The sequence below is a fragment of the Clarias gariepinus genome, chromosome 2, assembly GCF_024256425.1.
Source record: "Clarias gariepinus isolate MV-2021 ecotype Netherlands chromosome 2, CGAR_prim_01v2, whole genome shotgun sequence".
Lineage (NCBI taxonomy): Eukaryota > Metazoa > Chordata > Actinopteri > Siluriformes > Clariidae > Clarias > Clarias gariepinus.
This window is the reverse complement of record NC_071101.1, coordinates 31,805,811-31,825,331: the sequence shown is the minus strand read 5'-3', so window position 1 is coordinate 31,825,331 and position 19,521 is coordinate 31,805,811. Positions and strand designations below refer to the sequence as shown.

General features: G+C 38.6%; 1 protein-coding gene across 1 annotated transcript; it reads right to left on the bottom strand.

Moving 5' to 3' along the window:
- Positions 1-2,164: 2,164 nt before the first annotated feature.
- LOC128508988 (von Willebrand factor A domain-containing protein 5A-like) lies at positions 2,165-18,711 on the bottom strand. Its single transcript, XM_053480497.1, has 13 exons — positions 18,574-18,711; positions 14,586-14,788; positions 14,076-14,298; positions 13,824-13,990; positions 11,870-11,984; positions 7,536-7,711; positions 7,304-7,392; positions 6,057-6,201; positions 5,811-5,890; positions 3,710-3,824; positions 3,242-3,391; positions 3,041-3,150; positions 2,165-2,561 (listed from the first exon to the last, which is right to left on the bottom strand). Exons 1-13 carry the CDS (start codon positions 18,611-18,613, stop codon positions 2,222-2,224), a joined length of 1,953 nt encoding a protein of 650 aa, XP_053336472.1. The 5' UTR covers positions 18,614-18,711; the 3' UTR covers positions 2,165-2,221.
- Positions 18,712-19,521: the final 810 nt, after the last annotated feature.

The window sequence follows — 19,521 nt, the reverse complement described above, 5'->3', positions numbered from 1 at the left end:
AGACACGTCACATTGTTTATGGTGTGTAAATCTTGCTTTCTGAGGCCATCATGTATTTCTAATTGTATTATTTTCCATGGGCACCCTCTGACTGGTTTATGGTCCCCCCCTTGTGCCCCCCCACTTACAAAATCATAGAATCGCCCCTGAGACAATAATCTAAAATACACCAGCATGTCCACCTCTCTATGGTTAAAAAAAAAAAAAAAAAAAAAGGTTTTGGAGTGGCCTCGTCAAAGTCCGGAAGGGTTTCACATCTAGTTATTAGGTTTAGGGGCAATTACTATTTCACATAGGCCCAGACATGTTTGGATATTTTTTTAGCTTTGTAAATGAAATTATCATTTAAAAAATGCAAATGCACCTAGGAGTCGCCATTTTATTTGCCTAGAGCAAGACTGTGTTGTAAGTTGTGTATTGGCATGGAAATCTTGAGTAGAAATCTTCAGAATGTCAAAAAAGCAAGACATGCTCATTTGGAGACTGGTAAAAACAAACAAACAAACAAACAAACAAACAAACAAAAATCCCCCAAAACCTAATGATCAATACTGAAGCTAAGGAGTGACTGTGACTCAACTACATCCTGAACCTGTGAGTGCTGCAATTTTAACTTCTAAAAACCCGTTTTGATGTATAGCTGGACATGATCTTGGTTCATGTCAAAACTTCCATCAACCTAATATTTTTTAAACTATTTTTACCGATTCTCTACCTAATTTAGTCATGTCCAATTTCTCCTGTCACTAGGGGGCTCCCACATTAAGGCTACTACTACCACTCAGTCGAAAGGGCCGAAGACTATCACATGTTTCCTCCAAACCACGTGACGCCAGCCGACCGCATCTTCTTTTCAAACTGCATGCTCATGCACTGTTGGGGGCAGCGTAAAACACTCAGAGTTATCCTCTCCCTTCGCTTACGTGAGCTCACAGACGCCCCTGATTGGCTGTAGAGCCGTGATTTATGTGGGAGCACTAAGTACCTCTCATCCCTCCCTTCTGAGAGAGCTCGGCCAATCAGCTCTCTCTAGACCTCCGGCTGCAAGAAGTTACAGCATCACCCGAGAATCGAAGTCACAATCTCTGGATGATAGGGACAAGCACTTAACCACTGCACCACTTGAAGGCCTTCACCATCATGGCATTTCTATCATTCCTGAAATCACTGTAGCACATCAATAACCCCTGATTGAGTATCAATGGAAAACAATCCAGCATCTGTTGTACCATTGTATACAACATAACTGTAAAGTTCTGCTTTAAGAAAAGTAATATCAAAATACTTTCTTGCTCTTGAAGAAGACTGAACAAGTATGATTATGGCTTGCCAGGTATAACCTATTCTTTTCTATAATGAATACATGCAGAAAAGTCGAATATTGAAAAACCAATTGTGTAGAATTTTAAAACTTTAGCCTGTAACCTGTACATGCTTGACTATTCACAGCATCCAAGTAGCAACACCCTAGAAACCAACTGTGGCAGCCTAGCAACCACATACTGAAATAACACCTTAGCAATCAATTAGAACATTATATCAGCATTTTAGCATTTTGATGCTTAAATATATTCTTTTTTTTACATTTTCAACATTGTAACTATCACGAATTATAAACTTGATTAGCATTTTAAGCAAACTCTGACATGCCAACATCAACTTATCACTTGTTGTAATAAATGTGATAAAACACATACATAGGGTGACAACATTTCATAAGTAAGCATAAGTAATCTAAATTAATATAAGGTTTTTGTACACTCAAATCCAGGTCATATTATATACATGATACATATATCATGTATCTAATATATACATATATAATATAGACATATCATATTTACCCAACTGTTAACAACAGTCTAAGCAACTAAAGTCTTAATGCAATTTTTAAAGTAAATACAACATAATATTACACAATAATTTCATGATAAACTCATGTTATATTACTTACTTTGCCCCATGTTACATGCCATCCTCACTAAAAAAAAAATGTACACTCAATATATAAAACATCTTCATACAACAACTCACATCTTCATACAATTTATAAATGAAATAGAAGGTAAAAATACAAAAAGGTCAATTTTAACATTTGTCACAAAGTCATGTCACATTTTATAAGAACCTAAACTCACTAAAAATGTCTTGGTAGTTTACTTGGTAGTAAAACATGTTAGTTTTTATTATGTGAGTTTTCTATATGTCCTGTTTTAGATGTTTATGCATAAAAGACTCCAAAGCTGTGAATGCTGCCCTTATTATTTCTCATAGTACTGCAAATATACATTAACAATATAAATTCTGGTTGGGTGAATTGACACACAGAAAAAAAAAAATACTGACTTATAGGAACTCTCCTGGTCACCACTGGTCCTTTCACAGCTTGTCCACTGCCCTTATTGACAGCTATGAAGGCAGTGTGTGAGCTGCTTACTCCAGACTGTTTACTCAGTTCCACTACTCTGGCCTTTAGAGCCTCTTTATTAGTTCCATCATCCTGCTCTTCCCTTTCCAGCGAGCGGACCAGAGAGCGAGCACCCAACCTGTGGATGGCCAGTCTTTTCACACGCACACACATGCACACAGTACACACACAGTACCCACACAGTACGCACACAGTACGCACACAGTGCACACACACAATACACACACACAGTACACACACACAGTACACACACACACACACACACACACACACACACAGCTGAATGAGTAACAATTGAACAAATTACTTATTTACTACCTTAAACAAATTTTCAAATTAGTGTGATTTTGCCATGTTGGAATTAGTTGACAGTTGTTGTCATGGAGTTCAACGTATTTAAGTAAATACCACAAATTCACATGTCTTAACTAAATATTGCTCATTTCATTTCAACCGGTTGACTCAAATCCTCCATAAACTCCTACCTGATTCCATATAGCACCCTAAACAACCACAAAGTGTCCCTATAAGATTATAGTACCATATATTGAATACTAAAAGTTAAAAAGAGAAATAAATCTTTAAATATTACAAAGTACTTGTAGCAGTTACCCGCTGTCCTCTGAAGGCTTCATGGAGAAGTGGACAGTGTTTGAGACCTCCAGATCTCCTATTAGGTACTGCACTGTTATTTTCCCCATAGCATTTGGTTTTTTACAATCCTATAGACATAGACAAAGGCTGGTGATTATGAGTACATGCAGTCAAGTGTTTGACCTTTTCCAGTTATAAAGTATTTTGTGTTAAACTCACCTCTCCTTTTAACTGAGCATAAATCAGTGCTCTTTGCCCATGGAAAAGTGTTTTAATCGGGGGGCTCAGACGGATGAAGGACAAACCAGTCCAATCCTCAGTGATATTAGTTACTGCTGGTTGTAAAGCATAGCGAAGAGACTGCATTACCTGGCATTGGGAAATAAATACAAAGAACTTTCAATAATAAGTAAAGAAGAATGTACAGTAGAAATATCATATTTCTTGATAAACCTCCCCTATTCACCAATAGCAAATTCTGAGATGCAGGACTGTCATAATAATCTGATAAGGATATTGTAAATGAATCACCACATAAATGAAGTGATAAATTGTGACTAATAAAATAAATTATAATTTGACACTATTTGTCATATTATAGAAATTAAATGCTGTAATAGAAATTCCTGTTATTAACAAAATATTACGTTGTTTATGTCTTTGCTGCTGTTTGAGAACAACACTTACTTTGGCCTGCATGCGTTCCGTTCCTGTGATGAATTGGGCGTGGCCAGAGCCATTCTCAGCCAACCCTGTAATGAGTGCAGAACTTGCTCCTTCACCAATCCCAAATGAGAAACATCTGTTTAAACAAAGAAGTGGATTATAAATCCCTTATCAGCCAGACATCAGAGGGGGGTAAAATAAGCTAAGTAAGGGATGAATACAATTGGGGATGCTGTCTACTTGAAAAAATGTTAAATAAATCTCTTTTCTAATACAGTCAGCTTGAACATAACAAGTGTTACCTGATTTACTTTGTTAAACAGCAACTTTTTTTTTTTTTAGGACTGATGTAATGAGTGTCCTCCACAAAAATTTTCACTCTATAATATTATAATTGTTATTTTACAATAATAAACTACTGGAGACTACTGAACTCTGAAACAAACATAAGTGAAACCTGAAGATAATGGGACAAAGACAAGATATAATGAGATATGTGATTTCTTTTATTATTGTTAGAAGTTCCTGGTTATACTACAGTAATAAAAAGGCTGAATAAATGCAGTTTAAAAATTTTAATGGGCTTTTATTTTTTATTTTTTATGAGTATCTGGTCAATTTCATGGAATTGTGGTTTAAACCAGGTTATTCACTGGTGCAATTCTAAATGTGTAATGTTAGTTTTCTCCAAATAATAAAATATGTGTGGCTCTCAGTTACTTAAGTGATAGAAATCTATATAAATAAAATAAAGGTTTTGTCTGTACACTCTGGAGGACCAGAAACCAGTCCCAGAAAAGTTTCTCTCTGTATGTCTGTCTGTCCAGCCAGATCTTTTTTACAGCATCACGCAAAACTGTCTGGACAGAATTTAATTTTTTGGCAGTACTTACATATCTGCCTGCAGTTTAACCTGCACCAGAAGTGATCTCAAAATGAGAACACTTATGTGCTGGATTTAATAATCTACTTTAAAATAAGATAATAATAAGCTAAAGTTTTTTAATGCAAACAAACACATGCACCAATAGATATTCAGTTATAAAATCAAAACTAATTATTTTTACTGGGGTTACTAACAATCAGCCCGAATGAGCCACACCTGGCGGCGTGTTTATTTAGGGGGCCAAATACCTCCGCACTTCATTTAGGTAGCACCGGTAAGGTATCAGGGCCAAAGAAAGAGAAAAGAAAAAAAAAGAGACAGACAGAGTGCGCTGTTCAGGGGCAAAGCCCCAGCCCCTGCCTGTTTAAGACATCGGCAAGAGAGAAAGAAAGTGAGAGAGCGACATGCATCAGTTTAGTTTGTGCTCTCAGATAAAAGTACAAAGAGAAGACACAAACTCTCTCCCTCATAAATCCTAGGTAAGGGCCTAGGCCCCGAGAGGATATATGTTTTAGTTTTAGTTTCCAGAGCCCCATCTGTTCTCACGTAGACAGCGGAGCTCTGTTTATGTTGTGTTTTCAGTTTTCTTTTATTTGCTTCTAAGTTTCAAATTATTAATCCTACGGTATCTACAAACAGAAAGGTCTTTACGTGTGTATCATAAGCACTCTCACAAGCTCCTATTTCATTGACCCCCTCTAAAGCCCTGTGTTAGGGCTCTTACAAACATCAAAACATCTCGTGGCGCGGCTCTCCATGCCGCAACACGTAACAATTTTTACCACTAAAATAAGTGAATATTACAAAACATGATCTTTACTCGATTCACTTTTTCAATTTATCATCTGTGATTCGTTCTATTTGATTATGGAACAGGGCGTGTATTTGGGTGACCGAAGAAAGAAATACAACTCAGTGTAAAAAAGGCGTAAGATACTCAACCTTATGAAATTTTATTTCTTGCTTAAGTTAGGCAGATAATACAGTAAGACAGGCAGACATGTACTGTACATGGGCTTTTACCTGAAATAATAATGTCACTGATTGCATTAAAGCTGAATGGCTTGTTTTTAGCTTTAACCTTTTAACTATTTCTGAAAACTCTTTTCCTGTCAACGACGGTTACTAACACTAGTAATTTAAATATCATACATATTTGTGGTTTTGGTCACTCAGTCTCCCAGAAACTAAGATTTTAAAGGTTAAAAAAAATCATGTTATACAAAGAGTACATGCCTGTGAAAATCAGCATTGTTTCTCACACAGTGAAGAACAGCTCTGGTATTTCCTACTTCACCATCTGTAAATATAAACAGCTGAAAAAAAGAGAAGAATTTTAAAATCTAGGGTGAAAATGGTTAAAGAAGAGCAATCTTGATCCCGATTCTTTTGTTTTTACCAAAATCCTAATCAGTTAAATATGAAATGAATGTCATCTTGTCACTGATAAATCACAGCAGTTTGGGTGGAGGATAATGTTACCTGTCTTGGGTGGTTGGGGATGCACGGCTGCTTGTAAATGTGTTCCAGAGGTCGCAGAATCTCTGTGCCCCCCATGTTTGCTTGCATCTCATTTACCTTTTTCACAGCCTGGTCCATAGTGTCCTGACTGTACTGCAGACTTTTCCTAAAGCCAGAGAAACATACAGCAAGAACAGCAAAGCTTCAATACAGCAGATGTACACCTGTTTTACTTCCACTCAATCACTTTCAGGTTGCCTATCCTGAGAATACTGGACATAAAGCAGGAATACACAGTGAGTGAAACAACAGTTCTACATGCACACATTCTTTTATACCTATTTGCAGTTTATCTTAGCTAATCCACCCACTGACATGTTTAGTGAAATGGAAGGAAACCACAGAAAACTTACATGGACATAAGAAAAAAATACAAAGAAACACCACAGATATAAAAATCTGTAAGGAAGCAATACTACCCAGTGCAACCACCCAGCCCTGTACAGTTCAATTTTCAAGTTCAATTCATGCTTGTTTCTAATTAATATGTTTGCACCAGATGTTTTTATCTCTAAAATTAATAAACTATAATAAAATATACACTGTACTGGATATTTTATTGTATTTAAGTAACAGAAATATTTAGTGCATTTTACATGTCTTATACCATGACAAAATTTTCATTAATAAAAATAAAATGTCAGAAAACCCAATCCAATTGCAAGACTTTGCTTGTTTATCAAGTTAATATTTATTTTTTTTAAAAAAGGTTGCTCATTTTGCAAAAAAACTCGCAAACTAAGTTACTTGCAATGCTAGGTTTTACTGTACATCTTTTTGACCTATTGTTGCAAATATGTTTCCTTAAGACAATCTCATCTTGTTCTACAAGAGTGTAAAAATAGAGCATAAGCTTGTCAGGTCACACTGTTTACATGTGCAATATTAAGTGCAATGGTTCAGGTGCTTCGATATCTCATTTGCACAGTAGTATCTGATTAATCTGACTACCTATTGTTTCATATTTGTACTCTTTTATATCTACTGTTTGTTCATCCCTTACTCTTTTTATTCTTTTTTCATGCACCTTAAGGACTGATACCTAATTGCGTGATAGCCAGTGCAACGACAAAGTATCCATCCATGATTTTAATCACCCCCCCCAGACATTTTTTTAAATCTAAATTTAAGATATAGAAATACTTGTCAAGGATCCATAAGCACCATGGAAAGACTACATATTCACAGTACGTGTGAGGGTTACTCACGGGAAGAATGATTCAAAGTGAGAGCCAAAGCCATAGATGTTGAAGTAACAGCCCATGGGAAGACTCTTCAGCAGCAGGAGCAGAGTGTCCTAAGCACATTATTATTCATATAGTCAGGACATTTTTTCCTACCTTAATTTATATCAGTAACAAAGTTTTTTTTACTTTTTAAAAGCTGATTCAAGAAAAGAAAGAAAATAAATGTTGCGGTTATTTAACTGTTGAATCTTACCCTGGCACACATGATGCGTTGTTGGACATGTGGTCCGTTATGCATTCTGCAGGCCATACTACCAGATCTGTCCATAACAAACACAAACTCACCACATGATGATGTGGAGGACATGACTGACTCAGGGAACTCAGGATAAAAACTAAGCATGACTGCAGCGTCTCCCATTAGAGTACCTAAAAAAAGATAAATGAATAAGAGCATAAGAAGAAGAAAAAAAAAAAAACTTTCCTATTTTGTTAAATTTGTGTGTTCAAATTACATTTGCATCAGCAATCAACATTAGCTTATCTTTTGCTTTTGGTTTAAATAGAAATTTTCAGGGGTTGTTTGCAAGCACAAAACGTCTCAGGTTACTTTGCTGTAACCCTGTTCCCTGAAAAGGCAGGAACGGGAAGCTGCGTGAAAACGCTATGGGAACATCTTTTCGTGTTGCCGGTTGTGAAGCATGTGTGTATCAAACATGCCAAATTTTGGCTTATATAACCTCGGTCAGGTGACGTCATCTGATGAGACGCACCTGCAGGTTATAAATAGGAGTAAACCGGAAACATTCCTCAGATCGATTTTGTCTGAAGGGACGTCCGGTCACTCAGGCAGTGCGGCATTGGAGCGCAGCATCTTGTTCCCGCCGTTTCAGGGAACAGGGTTACAGCAAAGTAACCCGAGACATTCCCTTTCAAAGGCTACACTTAATGCTGCGTGAAAACACTATGGGAACGAGAATACCAACGCCGCCGCACTGCAAGTGTCTGGACCCCAAGGTTGTGTAGCGTGTGCGCACAAAGGCCGAGGAGGTCTCAGAACTATCTCTGGGAGACGTGGAGAAGGCATGCAGATTTCCAATTCTCTTCAGAGAGGTAATGGCCATAGAAAAACCATCTTAAGGGTCAGAAACCTGAGGCGCTGACTCTATTGGTTCGAAAGGGGTGTCAATTAGACCTTCGAGCATGATAGATAAATCCCACGAAGGGACAGTGGCTCTAGTGGGTGGCCTCAACCGTTTAGCTCCACGAATGAAATCAGAACGTTGCAGGCTAAAATAGCGGCTACGTACGATCTGAGAGTACTAGGGCACAAACCCGAGGACAACTTTCCTGCAGAAACTCCAGGACTGAAACAATTCGGTAGTGGACAGACAGCGCCTGAGACAGAAGATCCCTCCTTACTGAAATCACCGATGGTGAGCCATCGAGGAGAGATATTACTGTAGATCTAAGAACCACACTCTGGTCGGCCAATGGGGCGCCATCAGTAAGAGGCGCAAACACTGTGGCCAACCCTCGCCAAGACTCCTGGGAGCAGAGCTATAAGGAAAGACGCATAAAGGCGTAAACTGGGCCACGTACGGGCCAAGGAGTCCAGACCCAGGGGAGCTGAAAGAGTCAGAAAGTAGTAAAGGGGACATTTGCTGTTTTTTGCGAGGCAAAAAGGTCCACCTCTGCTACCTGAAATCTCTCCCAGATTGACTGACTACTTCGGGGTGGGGTTTTCATTCCCCATCTGTCAGAGCTTGACTGGACAGCACATCTGTCCCACGTTCATATGCCCTGGAATGTAATTCGCCCTGAGGGACAGGAACTTGTGCGCTAGACTTAGAGTGGGACCCAGAGTCAGAAACCAGGGTCTGAACCACATAGAAAGGGTACGAAACCCCTGGCGTGTAACTCTTATTGGGGATTGGCCCTCTAATGAAATCCCCTGATTCTTAGCCACAACTGAGATGCTCTTATGTGCAGAAGGTACAAAGGTATCACCGTGGATGCAGCGCTAAGATCTCTAAAAGTAATGAACAGTCACTTTCTGGTCTAGCTTGATTTCCTTGAGGGTGTTGTGAATGGATTCGACACGAGTGTGCCCGCCTTACGACCGAATCGCATGTGAAACTCAAATATGTTGTCCTCTGAACAGGAAAGAGCACGCTTTTCGTGGCATTGGGTCTCAATCCTAAGAAACAAAGATGAGCTAGGACGGCATCCTGATGTCAAAGCGCTAGCTACTGAGACTAGGCCAGCCAGTCGTGCGGGTGAGACCAAATGGAAGGCCCCAATACTGGTAAGCTTCGCCCCCGAAAGTGAACCTCAAAAATCTCCTGTGTTTTGGCAATATTTCTATATGAAAGTAAGCGTCCTTCACATCGATTATCACAAATCAATCGCTTGGTAGGATTTGAAAACATTACAGTCAACAAAATGTTGACAGTTAACATTGTGAAGCTGTATTTATTTATTTTTCAGATGGCGGTTCAGTCCGTGAAAATCTAAAAATTGTACGCAGCCCCCCGTTCCACTTGGGAACCAAGAAATACAGATTATAGTAGCCTGACTTTCTGTTTGGTAGGAAAACATGTCCTATGGCCCCTTTTCCCAGCAACTTCTGTTAGCAGATGCGTCCCTTTCCGGTTTCACGGAAGCGGAGACCATGCCATTGAAACGCGGAGGGTGATGTGAGAACTGAATCCTGTAGCTTCTCTCTACAGTGCTTAGTACCCAAGGAGATATACTTGGCAGTAGCTTCCACGCTTCCAGTTTCTCCGAAAGGGGCAAAATTCTCGGCGGCTTGGTTAAACGGGGGGGGATGTTAGATGTTTGGCATCCTGAAACATGGCAGGAAAAAACAAAGAGCTAACACTTTATTGGAGACCGGTGTTGCCCGAAACACCAGTGGTGGCGGAGCATGAACATCTACCTCGTAGGGGAGCCAGCGAGAACACTTCATTCTAAGTGGAAAGGAATTTTACGTGCCTCTCCCCATTGGGGGGGGGGGGGGGCACCCCCATGGTCCTGGGCACATGAGCCTCAGGACTTCTTTGTGAAGAAGACAGTATGCCAGTCCGACCTCTTTGAGGCGGATTGCGAAGCGCGCCGCACCCCAATCTTTACGAAAGGGTGTCTGGCTCAAAAACACTCTCCTTGTTTGTTTCAAGCCTTGCAAGAGTCAGACCCGGTCGAGACTGGGTGGCCTACAGTCCCGACTCTTAAGCACGGCGGGGAATGAATTTTCCCGAAGGCTTGTTCATATAACTTTGCCTCATGAACCTAGTGGCGACCGAGTTAATGACATCGCCAAACAGGCCGCAAGGCAAGATGGGAGCATCAAGGAGGAATGCACAATCCTTATCCTAGATGCCCCTGAGATTCAGCCACAAGTGCCTCTCCGCGGAAACCATTGCAGCCATAAAACGGCCGATAGCACAAGCTGTCTGCTTTGTTGCACGAAAAGACAAGTCTGTGGCCCGGCGTAATTCCAGAACGCCCTATCTCAGCTGAGATACTATAAGGATCTCAGCAGGTCAGCAATCTCAGCCATGGTGTGCAATAAAGCACCAACCTGACCTGCTGCCTGAAAAGCTTTTCCATCCAGGAAAGATGAAAGTCTACACAGCTTGAAAGGAAGTGTTAGCTTTTCAGGGAAAATGATGTCCCAGGAGAGAGATAGCCTGGAAGCGTCTCTTCTTTCTGGGTGTACTGTACAACTCCGCGCTTCCACATCAACTATATTTAAATAAATAAATAGGTCGATGGCACGAAAAACACGAGATGAACACAGCTTACTCCATGAAAGGGTTAACTCATCATGGAGATTGCTAAGAAAAGGGAGAGAGCATCATTGAGGCTTCACCCCCCGGCCACCTGACAGAACCTGCCATCTAATGTCAAGTGCTTGGAGGCCATTTTCATCTCCGCGGAAGCAAGAGAGGATGTCTATCCTTGCCCATTCACAAGAAGCGCCAGGGCGCGCTTGAGAGTGGACGGAGGAATTTCCCGAACCTGCAAGGGCGCGAGAGAAAGGAGGAGAATTTGTCTCCCGCACACCTGCCAGATTCACGTGTGAGTCCCAGGAATGCGCCACGGCTCGAAGCTTCTCTTAAGGAATGCAAGCCGCGCGCGAAGCACTTTAATTGAAACAGAAAGTGCAGAGATCGCCCTCCAATATGGATTTATCACACACGGAGGGACATCTCGTTTAAAAATCTGCCATATCGGTGAGTTAAACACTTTCTTATCTTGGTGGTTTACACACAGACACGCAAAACACAACTAGGCTGTTCATGAAGACAAAAGATCTGAGGAATGTTTTCGGTTTACTCCTATTTATAACCTGCAGGTGCGTCTCATCAGATGATGTCACCTGACTGAGCTTATATAAGCCAAAATTTGGCGTGTTTGATACACACATGCTTTACAACCGGCAACACGAAAAGATGTTCCCATAGCGTTTTCACGCAGCATCGAGTGTAGCCTTTGAAAGGGAACATGTTAAACCTTGTTTTTTTTTATTATCCACTGTTTTTGAAATGCTGTCATTTGGGAATATTTCATTTAATTAAATACCTGGCTGTGCTGTCGGTGCTCCAGCCTCCACTATAGCAGTGAGCTGATGGGGATTCTGATAATATACATACAGCTCAACATCTCTGTCAAACTTATGACCTGTGGTAAGGCTTACCTAAACACACACACACACAAAATACAGTGTTCTAAAAAAAATCTTTTAAACAGAATCATATCAAAGATTACATGCAGTTGAATATTTGTGAATGGCAAACTATATAAAGTGGAACCTCGAATTGCGAGTAACGCGGTTTTTCGAGCATTCTGCAAGACGAGCAAAGAATTTTAATAAATTTTGACTTGGAAAATTAACAAGTCTTGGTTTACCGAGTATCATGCATCATTCATGTGCTTCTTGTTTTGACACAGAGTGTCACATGATTTTTTTTTGTGGGATTGTAAAATTATGGGTAATCGTCTCCCCTGCTGGATCTTAGAGCAGGTCTCTTACTGGTATAATTAACATCCGTGCACAGGTGTACTGTTTACTATAACACTGTGACCACATGTGTGTGTAAAACATATTTCATTTTGTTTTGTATGCATGTGTGTACCAAAAACAAGTCCCAGAGAGGTTAGAGAGGTTAAAGATCCATTTTCTCTCTCTCTGTATCAGCCTGTAGTTATGTGTGCATGCTCATCATTGGACACCGTGCCCCTTCACGCACACACCCTCCTCTCGCCTTTACATTTAGGCATTTGGCAGACGCTCTTATCCAGAGCGACTTACATTTTTATCTCATTTCACATCTGAGCAGTTGAGGGTTAAGGGCCTTGCTCAAGGGCACAACAGTGGCAACTTGGTGGTTGTGGGGTTTGAACCTGGGATCTTCCGAACCGTAGTCCAATGCCTTAACCACTGAGCTACCACTGACACACACGCACGCACGCACACACACACCTCCTCTTGCCTTCACACACACACACACACACTGCTCTACACAGAAACACTGCTCTGTCGCAATTTTTTAAGTGCAGGTTAATTTGTTTTCTTGCAAATGTTCCTTGCAAATTTTTCTGATAAAACAGTTTTTCCGTTAATGTGTGTGTGTATGTGTGTGTGAAACTCAAATAAAAGTACGCACACATACACACGCACGCGCACACACACACACACACGCACACACACACACACAGCGTAACACTTATCTGTTGGGATTTATTTTTACTTTATTTTTTTTTATTAATTATTTTTATGTGTTTATTTTTTTGGGCTGTGGAATGTATAATTTAAGTTTCCATTATTTCTTATGGGAAAATTTGCTTGTGTTTTGAAATATAATCCCTCTTCCGGGAACGAATTCTGTTTTTACAATCCAGGGTTCCACTGGATATAAAAAATTAAAGATACCATTTTTTTTTTTTTTTTGTAACTTATGGAAGTTTACCATACAAATCATGAATTCTGGCATCCTTAAAATTCGGTCTGTTTCACTGCAGTTTCAAATGTACTGTTTCACTGTCTGTAGCTTTAAATTAAAATAATCTGATAATATCAAACACTCCGCCTCCCAAACACACACACACATGCACAGACAGACGTTCTTGACACTTGAAAATCTCTAACTTCACTGTACAGGTGTTCTTACTAAGGTGGATATTTGGATATGTATTTGTGTAAAATAACATAAATATTAACAATAATAGCAACACACATTAAGACCTGAAACATATTAGTCTACAAGTCAAAAGGCAGTGCTTGTGAACAACATATTGGATGCAAAGAGAAAAATACAGGCCTAAAGAACTGATCAAAGAACCAGCTGACTGGTTTAAACCATAGGAGAGCCTAATACTGCTAATTCATTGAATCAGTAAACATAAAATTGATTCATGATTTTAGTTGAGTTAATCATTTTATGCCACCATAATGTTACCTCCTTGCTTTACAGCTCCATATGGACACATACATGCCACCTTTCTCTCTGACACACAGACACACAAGCACACACACCTTTGCCTTTGTGTGCTCTGTGTTGAGGAATGTCAGGGGCTCTAGAGGACACTTGGACTCCACTTTAGTGATGGGGTTTGGAGAGCTCACATGTGCAATAAAAGAAAGAGAATAGGGAACACCAGTGGAACTTGATATTATCTCTGACACTATACCACCACCTGTACCTGAAAATAAAACATATGCTTATGACATATATATTATGCATATATGACATTAAGGTGTGTGCAAGGAAAAATGTGTGTGTAATACCGGCTGGTGAGTAACGAGGATTGAGCACTGCAGGCAGGCAGAATTGCAGTGAATGATCAGCCTGCACACTCAGCTCAATGATATAGATGAAGGTGACGGCTGCACTCTGGTGTGGAGGCAGAGACCCCACACTCAGCCTGAACACATCCACAGACTCCTCACTCTCCTCCAGCAGGAAAGCCTGTTGACCTGAACTCAGTGCATCATCGTACTGCTCCCGCGCCTGACACAGGTAAAGTAGATGTGTACAGTAAATCTCACATTCCCCTTGGTGTGAGAAACAGGCAACAAGTCTGCCTATGTAATGGTTTTTTTTTTTGTTTTGTTTTTTTACAGTTAAAAGGCAGGTAATGATGTGGTAACTATGTTTCGACTGCACTGACGTTTCTGTTACCTAGTCTACAGGATACTGCAGTCTTAAGGTTACTTAAGTCAAAAGTGCAAAAAATATTGTCACCCCATCATACGGTCATAGTCATCAGATGTTGAGGTCACAATTGTTTTACTGACCTCCTGTTTCTCCTGCAGCTCAGCCACTATCTCCTGATCTGCAATCTTGACACTGAAATGGCAGACAGCAGCTCCTGAAGGCATGGGGAAGACAAACACAGCCTCCAGGGGGCACTCTTCCTCATTTATATACTTGAGGGTGGAAGTCACTGTTGCTGCATGACCTTGTACCTGCAAATCCACCTCGATGTGCTTCAGTGGAACTGAGCAGAAAACATACAAGAGCTTTAAGCAGTCACAAAATGGAACACAAATGTGGAATTTTAATGTAAACTTAAAATTAAAGCAATAGAGTAAATTGTGTGTCACTGCTAACTAAATTCTCTGGAACTAGGAATTCCCCAGAGGTACCAACATCTATGCTACATCCGTACCATTCGTAACCTAAATAAAGAAGAACATGTTCGGTTGCTGTGGTTACTTTCACTTTTGTTTCGTTGCACCTCCCCTGACCCTCAAATAAGTCTTTTACAGTTTATAACCCAGCTATTCAAATAATTGGCTCATTATTTAAACTATTATAATAAATAATTACTTCATTTACAATGACAGGGTCACCACATGTGCTGTTTTTAAATTTATTTTCTGTATGTTTTTGTTTTTAAATCCAAAATTATTTTTGTCTTAATTACTTTATATTAATCACAGACAAATATAAGCACCTTTTTAAAATAACACTTTAAAATAAGATAATATACCATAATTCACAGTTACCCTTGTCTGTAGCGTTAATGTCTTTTTCTGTTAATTGAATTAGTAAGTATTTTTTGTACTTAATTAACAAAGACATAATGGAATTGTGAATGATTGACAAAGCAGGAAATGACTAAAAGAAATCTGGAATGATTATGTCAAAGAACAGCAAAAATATTGCCTGTTAAGTGTTATTTATAACACTGTTATAAATAACACACACACACACATATATATATATTTATATACACAGTATATTTACACATACATATACAGTATGTATATATATAAACTTTTTTTCTTTATTCTACAAACAAATGTGTGAAAAGTAATAAACATTCTAAGCATTTTTTTAAAACACTTTTTACTGGTAATGTTTATATTCTAACAAAACCCTTTAATCAAATTCTCTGACATGCATGTCTTAACCTGTTTAATATGTCAAAATGTTACTAAAAGAATTAGAATTCTAGAATTAGAACAGTACATTTTACTAGTTTATTTTAGATGATTAAAAACATGTGGTGTGGGTTAAAGAGCACAAAGTCATTTTCTATTCTAGCATCCCCCCACCACACTTCCTGCCAATGACAACAGAAAAAGTTGTAAAAATTTCCAGTAAAAAAAAATAAACATAATAATGAGTAAAAGTGCAATGTATTCTCATTTACTTTTGTTTGCAAGCACAAAAAGGACACATTATTTCCCTTTGTAGAAATAGGAGATATAAATTGAGATTTTATAGTTCTGTTTTTAGAATAGATTTTTGCCACTTTTATGTATACCATGTTGATCATTGATCATTTTGTCTCTTTTTATGGTAGACTCAACACTGACCTTGCCAGTGAAAGTGAGACCTGCTGTTCTAGTTGTGGGCAACTGTTCAGATGAGTAATTAAGGTGCTTTTTGACAAATTTGGGTACAGTAAGTCAGAGTTCATTTACATCAACATTAAACCCAGAGGCTATTAACTGTTTGAAAATAAAGGAAGGAAAGAACCATGTCAAAACAATTACAGGAAAATCTAGTAAGAAGGAAATATATAAGTGACAAACACAGTTGACAACTGTTTTACTGTATGCAGCAGAGTGAATGTCACATGGAATAGAATAAAATGACAAACATTGAGTTGAGAGTTTAAACAAATTAAAATTAATATATTTTTAATAGTCTATGTGCAAAAAAATTGCAAAATATTCTGATGATTAGAAAATAAACATAGCAGAAATAAGAAGAAAGTATACTTGTACGTATATTTAAATCTCGCATACCAAACTGCAGCAAAATCTAGTTTCAAACATGTTAGGGATCCATGAGTGCCTTACCAGGCCAGTCACATTATTGAGTTGTGTTACTTAAACAATGACATTTTTATTTAGATCATACTGACAGTCTGATGACTGTTATCTCAAAACCTTTTTTTGGAATTTGGTTTTTTACATATACAGTACATACATTTTATATATATATACTGTATATATACATATACTGTATATATATATATATATACTGTATATATATACTGTATATACAGTGGTGTGAAAAACTATTTGCCCCCTTCCTGATTTCTTATTCTTTTGCATGTTTGTCACACTAAATGTTTCTGATCATCAAACACATTTAACTATTAGTCAAAGATAAAACAAGTAAACACAAAATGCAGTTTTAAAATGCTGATTTATATCATTTAGGGAGAAAAAAATTCCAAACCTACATGGCCCTGTGTGAAAAAGTAATTGCCCCCTGAACCTAATAAATGGTTGGGCCACCCTTAGCAGCAATAACTGCAATCAAGCGTTTGTGATAACTTGCAACGATTCTTTTACAGCGCTCTGGAGGAATTTTGGCCCACTCATCTTTGCAGAATTGTTGTAATTTAGCTTTATTTGAGGGTTTTTCTAGCATGAACCGCCTTTTTAAGGTCATGCCACAACATCTCAATAGGATTCAGGTCAGGACTTTGACTAGGCCACTCCAAAGTCTTCATTTTGTTTATCTTCAGCCATTCAGAGGTGGATTTGCTGGTGTGTTTTGGGTCATTGTCCTGCTGCAGCACCCAAGATCGCTTCAGCTTGAGTTGACGAACAGATGGCCGGACATTCTCCTTCAGGATTTTTGGTAGACAGTAGAATTCATGGTTCCATCTATCACAGCAAGCCTTCCAGGCCCTGAAGCAGCAAAACAACCCCAGACCATCACACTACCACCACCATATTTTACTGTTGGTATGATGTTCTTTTTCTGAAATGCTGTGTTACTTTTACGCCAGATGTAACGGGACACGCACCTTCCAAAAAGTTCAACTTTTGTCTCGTCGGTCCACAAGGTATTTTCCCAAAAGTCTTGGCAATCATTGAGATGTTTTTTAGCAAAATTGAGACGAGCCTTAATGTTCTTTTTGCTTAAAAGTGGTTTGCGCCTTGGAAATCTGCCATGCAGGCCGTTTTTGCCCTCTTTCTTATGGTGGAGTCGTGAACACTGACCTTAATTGAGGCAAGTGAGGCCTGCAGTTCTTTAGATGTTGTCCTGCGGTCTTTGGGTAATTTTGGTCGGCCGGCCACTCCTGGGAAGGTTCACCACTGTTCCATGTTCTTGCCATTTGTGGATAATGGCTCTCACTGTGGTTCGCTGGAGTCCCAAAGCTTTAGAAATGGCTTTATAACCTTTACCAGACTGATAGATCTCAATTACTTTTGTTCTCATTTGTTCCTGAATTTCTTTGGATCTTGGCATGATGTCTAGCTTTTGAGGTGCTTTTGGTCTACTTCTCTGTGTCAGGTAGCTCCTATTTAAGTGATTTCTTGATTGAAACAGGTGTGGCAGTAATCAGGCCTGGGGGTGACTACAGAAATTGAACTCAGGTGTGATAAACCACAGTTAAGTAATTTTTTAACAAGGGGGCAATCACTTTTTCACACAGGGCCATGTAGATTTGGAGTTTTTTTTCTCCCTTAATAACGTAAACCTTAATTTAAAAACTGCATTTTGTGTTCAATTATGTTATCTTTGACTAATAGTTAATGGTTTTTGATGAGCAGAAACATTTAAGTGTGACAAACATGCAAAAGAATAAGAAATCAGGAAGGGGGCAAATAGTTTTTCACACCACTGTATATATATATATATATATATATATATACACACACACATATATATATATATATATATATACTGTATACATATATATCTTTTAATAAATCTTAATCTTACCATGTCATGAGTGTCAAAACAAGACAAGTTTCTTAACGAAGAAAAAAAAAAAAAGAAAAAAAAAAGACAATATGCATTTCTTACCTGGTTCATTATTGTGTGTCAATAGGCCACAGTTCACCATTTTGCTTATGTTATGTAGGTAGAAACCTGAAACAGTGCTTATCAATGCACAGTTCAATTCAGTTATACACAGAGCAAGCTATTGCAAACACACATAAAACCCGGACGAACATTAAAGTAAAACTGAAAGTAAAAGTAAACCACTCTTTTTAAGGGTTAAATTAAAGTCACAGATGCCCAACATAAGCTCGGGTCAATCCAAAATTGATTGAACATAAATTAACAAATTATTCTTACTGTATCTTTATTGTCATGATAAAAAAACATAAGAACATTAAGAATAAAAAAACTAATTTTACTTTTGTCATTTTGGCCAGCACTGTATAGAGCATATTTATGCAATCTGCTTCTAATTAGCACTTTCAGGATGGTTAATTTTTTTCTATACAAGTTCACCCTTTCTTTAGGACACTTAATCAAGATTATATATATATATATATATATATATATATATATATATAGCTAGGAAGACCCATGTTCATAGACACATTTCACCCCATTATAGAACAGCAAAAGTCAACTCAAGGGATATAACCTTACATAATACACTTGGTTCTGACCTGGTCATAGAAGTTATTGCTATTAAAGAAGTTTTAGGTGTGAAAGAAGAAATACATTTTAGGAGATTTGGATCACCCAAATTCAACCTTTTCTGTAGAATGACCAGAGTACAAGTAATGAGGATTTGTGTCAATCTAGCCATGGTTCTCAATGAAGTGGACCCCTCTGCTGATACACACTGGTCAACCATTGCCCCCATGAAGACCATCATGGCGCATTGCTAAGCAGTATTCCCAGGTCCAACAGACACACCACATTAAAGGTGTCACTCCACAACCTGGACATCACTTTGGACATGCATTAAGGATTGTTCGTACTTATGTTTTAGTGAAATAAAATGATCAAACA

Bases quoted from the DNA above. Each gene is read 5' to 3' on its own strand.
- LOC128508988 (XM_053480497.1), bottom strand. From the start codon at position 18,613: ATGGTGAACTGTGGCCTATTGACACACAATAATGAACCAG. The intron at 3,825-5,810 runs GCATGTACTCTT...TTGTTTAAACAG, and splicing joins AACAATGCTGATTTTCACAG to ATGTTTCTCATTTGGGATTG. The intron at 2,562-3,040 runs GTAACTGCTACA...GCGTGTGAAAAG, and splicing joins AAGCCTTCAGAGGACAGCGG to ACTGGCCATCCACAGGTTGG.